The 8,146-nt window shown below is 38.3% G+C and overlaps 2 protein-coding genes across 2 annotated transcripts; both read right to left on the bottom strand.

Annotated features, from left to right (window-relative positions):
- Window positions 1-586: 586 nt before the first annotated feature.
- LOC122591197 lies at window positions 587-1,816 on the bottom strand. The gene is made up of 2 exons (XM_043763423.1): window positions 1,575-1,816; window positions 587-1,430 (listed from the first exon to the last, which is right to left on the bottom strand). The coding sequence occupies exons 1-2, from the start codon at window positions 1,814-1,816 to the stop codon at window positions 587-589; spliced, it is 1,086 nt and encodes a 361-aa protein (XP_043619358.1).
- Window positions 1,817-3,004: 1,188 nt separating this feature from the next.
- Window positions 3,005-3,607, bottom strand: LOC122591205. Its single transcript, XM_043763434.1, has one exon. It carries the CDS (start codon window positions 3,605-3,607, stop codon window positions 3,005-3,007), a length of 603 nt encoding a protein of 200 aa, XP_043619369.1.
- Window positions 3,608-8,146: the final 4,539 nt, after the last annotated feature.

The following is an 8,146-nucleotide window of genomic DNA, read 5'->3' on the forward strand; positions in this document are numbered from 1 at the left end:
CCTCTCTTATTGAAGCAATTTCCCTTTCTTCCTCTAAGAGGTCGAGGTTTATACGCATTTCTGTGTTATTGTCTTCTTCATTGACGTTTGTGGTTCGACATGTAGAGACTTGTATTTCCGCAGGTAAGACTGCTTCTGATCCAAAGGCTAGGGAGAATGAGGTTTCCCCATTGCTTTGCTTGAGTGTTGTACGATGTGCCCAGAGTACCAATGGTAATTCATCCACCCAGCCACTATGGCTACGTCCCAGCCTTTTTTCCATGCCTTTCACAATCTGTTTGTTGATTGCTTCTACTTGTCCATTCCCTTGTGGGTAATATACTGATGTGAAGGATTGCTTTATGTTTAGCCTTTGACACATTTCTGTGAATGTACCCTCCGCAAATTGTTTTCCATTATCTGAGACTATCATTTGTGGTAACCCAAATCAGTATATTATATATTCCCAGACGAAATTCTCAATTGTTTTTCCATTTATTGTTGCCACAGGTTTTGCTTCTACCCATTTTGTGAAATAATCAATATCCACAATTAGAAACTTTACCTTTCCTGGTGCTTTTGGTAGTGGCCCCACTATGTCAATTCCCTACTTTGTAAATGGCCATGCAGATGTTACCGATGTCATATCTTGCTTTGGTAGCCTAGGGACGTTTACGTGCAGTTGACATGCTTCACAACTTTGCAAAAGCTTGGCTGCATCTCTGTGCATTGATGGCCAAAAATACCCTAGGCGTAGCGCTTTTGTCGCCACTGACCTGGGTCCTGCGTGTAGTCCGCAGATTCCTTCATGAATTTCAAAAAATTTTGTTTCTGCCTGTTTGGGTCCCACACAGCGTAGCCATGGGGTCAAAAATGCCTTCTTGTAAAGGTTCCCCTCCATCAACTTGTATTGTGGAGCTTTGATTCTTATTTTTCTTGCTTCACTTTCATCTTCTGGCAATATTCCGCTCACCAAATATTCAATTATCGGTGTCATCCAGTTTTTTCCTTCTTCTTTAACTAAATCATGCACCCGCTTTTCGTATATGGATCTTTCTTTCAGGACCTCTATTAGTACTTTCTTCCCCAGGTGTTCAAATGTTAACGAGGCTAGCTTGCTTAGAGCATCGACTTTTTTGTTTTGATTTCTTCGTATGTGCTCGATGTCGAAGCTTTCAAATTGCACGATTAATTCCTTTGTTTTTCCCAAATATAGCCTTATGATCTCTCCCTTGGCTTCGTATTCACCTTTTACTTGGTTGGCTACGAGCTGGGAGTCCACGAAAGCTTTGATACTTCTGATTTTCATGTCTTTGGCCAGGTCCAATCCTGCTATCAATGCCTCGTATTCTGCTTCATTGTTCGTTGTTTCGAACTCGAATCTTAGGGCATATGTGTATTCTTGCTTGTCTGGGCTTACTAGGCGTATTCCGGCCCCGCAGCCTTCTGAACTTGATGCTCCATCAGTGTATAATTCTCAGGTTTCAGAGTCTGCTTCCCCAGTCACTGTGAGTGTCGTGGAGTGAGTTACTGAATTTCATGTTTCCCTTATTTCGGTAATGAAGTATGCTAGGATCTGTCCTTTGACTACGTGCCTTGCCCTATACTCGATATCATATGCTCCTAGCTCGATTGCCCATTTTGCCGTTCTTCCGGATTTTTCTGGTTTTGTTAAAATTTGTCTCAGCGGTTTATCTGAGAGTACCACAATTGGATGCCCTTGGAAGTACCTGCGTAGTCTTCTTGTTGCGTGAACAAGTGCTAACACAAGCTTCTCCATCTCTGGGTAGTTTGCTTCTGCTCCTTGCAGTATCCTGCTTATGAAGTAGATTGACATTTGTTTCCTGTCCCTTTCTGTTAATAGGACTGCGCTTACGCATTCGGCGGAGGCTGCGAGATATATGTACAGGGTCTCTCATTTCCTTGGGGATGTCAAGGTGGGGAGTTCTGCTATGTGCTTTTTCATTTGTTCAAATGCTTCATCAACCTCCTTTGTCCATTCGAATCCTTTTTTTGCCCCGCAGTTCTTTAGTGTTTTGAAAAATGGCAATTGCCTATCCGCTCCTTTTGAGAGAAAGCGACTTAGTGCTGCGAGTTTGCCGTTTAGGCTTTGTACCTCTTTTACTGTCTTTGGAGCTGGTAGTTCGAGTATCTTGTTTACCTTAGATGGGTTTGCTTGGATTCCCCTATCCGAGATATAGTACCCTAGGAACTTCCCAGCCTCCATTCCAAAAGAGCATTTTTTGGGGTTAAGCTTCATTTTTATCTTTCGCAGTGTTTCGAAGGTTTCTTGAATGTCTGCAAGTAGTTCTTCCTCCGTTCTGCTTTTGATGACCATGTCATCTACGTAGACCTCTAGGTTTCTCCCGATTTGCTTGTGGAAAGCTTTGTCTACGAGTCGTTGATAGGTTGCTCATGCGTTTTTTAGCCCAAATGGCATCTTTGTGTTGCAATGTTCCTTTGTTTGTATGAAAAGATGTCTTTTCTTCATCTTCTTTAGCCAGTTGTATTTGATGGTATCCTTTATAGGCATCTAGGAAGCACTTCCATTTATGTTCTGCTAAAGATTCAACTTTCCAGTCTATATCTGGTAGTGGATAACAGTCTTTTGGACATGCCTTATTTATATCTGTGAAGTCTACACACATTCTCCAGCCTCCGTCTCCTTTCTTTACCATTACTGGGTTTGCGATCCACGTAGGGTACGTGGCTTCTCTTATGATTCCGGCTTTTACAAGCTCGTTTACTTCCTTGCATGCTGCCTCATCTCTGTCATTTGATAAACTTCTTTTCTTTTGCTTTACAGGTTCCATGCTTTTTCGTTCATTCAACCTGTGTTCTGTAACAAAGGTCTGTTCCCCTAGGGTGAGCACCCTGGGGACCCCTGTCATCCGCGTATTCCCATGCGAATATATCGATGTTTTGTTGTAATAATTTGAGTAATTTCTTTTTGAAATCTTCTGGCAGCCCCTTCCCTATGGTAATTAATTGATCAGGAAAGGCTGGGTTCACGAGTACCTTGTCATTATCCTGAGCCTGATCGCTCTGGCTGGGTGTCTTCCACTTCTTCTGGTTCCTCTTTTGATTTTTTGACCTCACTAATTTGTTTTGTCAGGTCATAACTTAATTTTATCATTCCGACGCCTGATTTCGTTTGGAATAGTACCATGGCGTGGACTGTGGAAAGTACCATCTCCATTCGTTGTATTGCTGGTCTTCCCAGGAGAAGGTTATATAGTGAGGGTGCTCGTACTACAGTGAAATCTAGGGTTTCCGTCCGTGCAAACGGAGGGTTCCCCAAGGTAACATCGAGATCTATTTCCCTCAGGGGCCATACGCGGTTTCTGGCGAATCCTGCGAGTGGGCCTGTAAGGTTTGTCATTCTTGCCTTTACTGCTTCTGGTAATTGCAGGAAGCAATGTTCATAAATAATGTCGCATTCGCTTCCATTATCGATATATACTTTTCGTACTGAGATATCGAATATTTGTGCTTGTATTATTAACGGATCTTTGCTGGCTTTTTTGTCTCCCAAAGCTGGAAAACATAGATCTCTTGACTGGATTTGCAAGTCTTCTGGATCTTTTCGTTTCATGCTTGCTTTATTAGGATCTTTGTCGGCATACATTATCGAGATCTGAGTATCGAAACAGGGAATCTGACCGTTTTTGTGAGAAAAATATTTTGGATTTTGACCTTTTTTGGTGCAAAATTTTCTGGATTTTAACCTTTTTTGATGCAGGTTGTGGCGATGAGTAGCGATTGTCCCGAGGATGGCGCCAATTGTTTGTACAATGGATTATGTTAAAGGATTTGGAAGTGTTTGATGGGTTGGACGACGATTCCCTGTTGGTAGGAGTCTTCCTCCCTTGTACGCCGGTTTAGTTATGTTTAGATCTCTTAGGGTTTTGCCCTTGGATCGTGTATGTGTTTTAGGGTTTTCCCGTAGTAGGCATAATGATAATGATTAGGATTTTCCCCCTTTTATAGCTGCTTTTTCGTGGAGAATAAGTCTCTCACGCGTCTTTTATCTTTGGTAACGATCTCCTTTATTTAAGGAAGTGATATGATCATATATTTTCGTGTTTATCTTTTTTTCCCCAGGCTATGTGATATCCTGGTGACCTTTAAGCTACCTATGGTGAGACTTTATTCTGGGTGACGGTGGGTACACCATCACCGATGTCTGTAGCGTAGTATGTCTTCAACTAGTAATTACTTCTTAATAACATCTTACAACTTTAATTTAAAAGTTAAAACCAAAATTCAGTGTTCTCGAGTTACTTTATAAAAGAAATGAAATGAAAAGAAGATGAGTAAATAGAAAAAGAAGAGACAGTTTCCTTTTTTTAGAATCATCCCCAAAGTGGTTATCCCAACAGTATGATGATAATTTTTACATTAAAATCTACTAGATTTTTCTTTCAATTTCTTTCACTAGCTTCCTTTGCTAAAAATCTCAAGAACACAATATATTTTAAAATCTCTTTGAATCATTTATTTTTGAGTTTGATTTAGGATAGAAAAGAAAAGAATCAAAGAGATTTTAAAATAGAAATGGAAAGGAAAAGAAAATTTAGTAGATATTAATGTAAAAATTATCATCCATTTTTAAGATGATTTTAAAGGAAAGAAATTTGTCTTTTTTGTTTCTATTCACTCATCTTCTTTTCATTTCGTTTCTTTTATAAAGTAGCTAGATAATCCTATATATGAAAAACATCTTACAACTATCTTTTTTTTTTTGGAACCGTAATAGAGATTCAACATTTAAACAATAGTACCAAGATTCAGATTTACAAACGAAAGGCTGCCACATGTCGATTTAACTTAATTTGTGGATAAACCCCCTTAATTGATACAGATTACTTTAACTAAGACCAAATGTAATCGAGTTTATGATCATAAATCACAGAGATTGTTGGGTAACATGCATTTGTGTGTATATAAAAAATCTAATATATGAAGACAAACACACGTAAATAAACTTGGATGTATCTGTAAACTGAAGACCCAATCTTATAATTAATATGTTTTGTTGGGTATTAATAATTAATCAATCAAAATGATAATTAACGTCAGACCGTATAATATATTGGGTACGTGTCCCCAACCTACAACTAAGGAAAATGATTTTTGTAATTAAGTAATAATTATGTGAAACTTATGTATACTTACTGACTTTTTTTATTTAACAAATTAAAGGACCTAGGAGATGTACATGACTACATGAAATGTACTTGATAAGCACTTATATATATAACCCACAGGGTCACCTGATTGGTCTGATAGGCTGATGAAAGCTTCAATTACCATTATTAAACTTCATTTATATACGCACACTATATTCTCTATGAGACATTACATGTGTGCAAACTTTTAGTATGATGTTGCATCCATAAATCCAAATTTGGTGCCTTTTGGAAAGATTCCAGTATTAATTAGATGCTTGGATCGACAAAACGCCACTGTACCTCAGTTACCCGGATCTCTTTAGACTCGAAAAACACAAGGATTTCTTCATAAAAGACCGTTGCACTGGTGAAGGAAAATTCTCCCAATGGGAATGGTGTTGGAGCATTCCACCATCCTCACACAATGAACTTCACCAATTCCAATCACTACTCGCCCCAGTCATGCGCATCTCTCTATCAAACACTCCAGATTCATGGATTTGGGAATGTGACCCCTCTGGCTCCTTTACCACGAGGTCAATGAAAATCAAACTCCAGCTTGCAACCTTTGGGCCCAACAGATGGACGTTCCCCTGGAATAGACTTGCACCACTAAAAGCAAACGTCCTTGGATGGCGCCTAGAACTCAATCGTATCCCAACCAAAGACCAGCTGGCTCTCAGACAAATTCCCTTAGCAACCACGACCTGTCTTCTTTGCAACAGCCATGACGAATCAGTCGAACACCTTTTCTTACACTGCCCGTTTACCGGCTCATTATGGTCCCATCTACTGTTATGGAGTCGCACCCCTATTGCCAAACCTTCCAGCATCCGGGAACTCTTCTCTTTCCATAACGATCCACACATACACCCCAGCAAAAAACCCGTCATCAACCTAATAGTTATTGCTTTCTGCTGGACGATCTGGAAAATAAGGAACGACTGTACTTTCTCAAGTAAGCCCCCATCTCTTCGTTTTGCAATCAAAGAGCTGAAGTCGATCAGCTACTTATGGATGTCAAACAGATCCACCAAGACCCGGATTGACTGGCCACAATGGTCTACTTTTAGTATTTAATTCCTGTTAGTTTCTACATGTTTTTCCCTAAATATATTAAGGACTTTTGCCTTAATATTAGCTTGTATCTCTAGCTCCTCGCTAGTTTTTTATTTTAATGAAATCTTGAATGTTCAAAAAAAAAGATGTACGTAGCTAGTAAATGTAAATCATGTATGTGCCAACGGGTTAATTAACTTTTGAACTTCCTACTACGAAAGCAGCATGCTTGGATCAGTGGTAAACACCCTGGCCTCTGGAAACAGAGGTCATAAGTTCGATCTTCATCCCATGCAAAGGTTGGAGTGTCTTTTCTACCATTTAGATAGAAACTGGAAGTAGCCTCTCTACTTAGATAGGGGTAAGGTCTGCCTATATCTTAACCTACCTCATACACTGTCGAGGTATTGGGGATCAAAATCCGCGAAAGACGGCAGTGAGCAATTTCTTTCTTTAACTTCCTACTACGAGAAATAATCCACTCAAGAAAAAAACAATAGTGTTAAATATCTAAAAGCCCGTAGAATAGGTGCATTTGTAAACGATTTTGTTGATACTTCTATATATATCGACAACCACCAAACCATAAAAATAACAAGGGTTTAGTGCGTCGAAATGTAATAAACTATGCTCAAAAAGTAATAGTGTGTACGAACTAAACCCGACAGTTCGTGCATAAGATAAATGTCGGACTTAGTTCATGCACACTATAACTTTTTGGTCATAATTGGTTACATTTCGACACACTAAACCCAAATAACAATAATCAGGACCCTAGTTATCAACTCTGTACTTTTAACTCGACTCGAAATTTGATATTTTGACTCATGATTAGAAACGTAACTCGAACCGTAAAATTCAGGATATTTGATAATATATAACTTTGTAATCATATATTAGTTATTATGGTAGAAATATAGTATTGTATTGATAAATTAAGTTAAAAATAGCAAAGTTTTATTGAAATAAAATCAAATTAAAAACATATAAAAGAGTTGTGTTGAAAAAAAAAATTTTAATTATTTTATGACTCGTGACTCGAACCGACTCGCACAACAAAACACGAGTCATGCTATGAGTCTCTGGAGCAAAGCGGAGTCATCCTCCAAGTCGTCTCGTTTTGCACTTTGTTTTGACTAGACTACTCGTATGAGTCAACTCGTAAGTCATACGAATTTGACAACCATGATCAGGACATTTTTATAGAAATTGTACATAAGCTACGACTTGAACCATTCCAAGCAGCCCTGCTAACGGGCTTATCGGCCTAACTGAGAGAAATCGAGGCATAACTAGTTCGACATCATCATCCGACTTTCCCCAATAAATCTGCATTCACAAAACACATGATGACTTCTTTCAACTACTTTTGACAATTATACTAGTGGAACGCCAATGTAGGTATGTTGGATTTAAGTTTATTAATTTACTCTTCGATTTATTACTATTCTTTTAAGAATAACTGGTTTAAATATTTAGGTTTTAAATTGAAGTACCAACAAACAAATTACCAACGCATAAAGGTAGTGTTAGGAGAATCAAAGTGGGTTAGAAGCTTAGAACCAAAAGAACAGTACAGATAATAGTGCAACAACACGTACTACAATATTTACTTCGAACAACACTACCGTGCGTGGGGGACCTTCGTCTTTTCCTTTGTAGTTTTCTCTATTTTATATATTCTTAACAAATTAAATAGCTCGCCTTTTTCTTTCTTTGTAAATTATTAAACAATAAATTATAACTTTGATCGATCTAATGTATATTTCAAACTACTTAGAGACATGAAAACATGGAGGATGTAGATACCCACCAACAAAATATTGATTACATTTTGTTTTCTAAAAGAAAACTATAATACAAATATTTATGTGATGGTCCATATATAAGGTTAGATTAGTTAGTAAATTAGTCATATGTTAATAGGACAACAA

Source organism: Erigeron canadensis, chromosome 1 (genome assembly GCF_010389155.1).
Source record: "Erigeron canadensis isolate Cc75 chromosome 1, C_canadensis_v1, whole genome shotgun sequence".
Lineage (NCBI taxonomy): Eukaryota > Viridiplantae > Streptophyta > Magnoliopsida > Asterales > Asteraceae > Erigeron > Erigeron canadensis.

What these genes read in the sequence shown, in the direction of transcription:
- LOC122591205 (XM_043763434.1), bottom strand. Translation starts at nt 3,607, where the DNA reads ATGTATGCCGACAAAGATCCTAATAAAGCAAGCATGAAACGAAAAGAT.
- LOC122591197 (XM_043763423.1), bottom strand. Translation starts at nt 1,816, where the DNA reads ATGTCAATCTACTTCATAAGCAGGATACTGCAAGGAGCAGAAGCAAAC. An exon ending in GATATCGAGTATAGGGCAAG is followed by an intron (nt 1,431 to 1,574) that starts GCACGTAGTCAA and finishes TGGAGCATCAAG; the next exon opens with TTCAGAAGGCTGCGGGGCCG.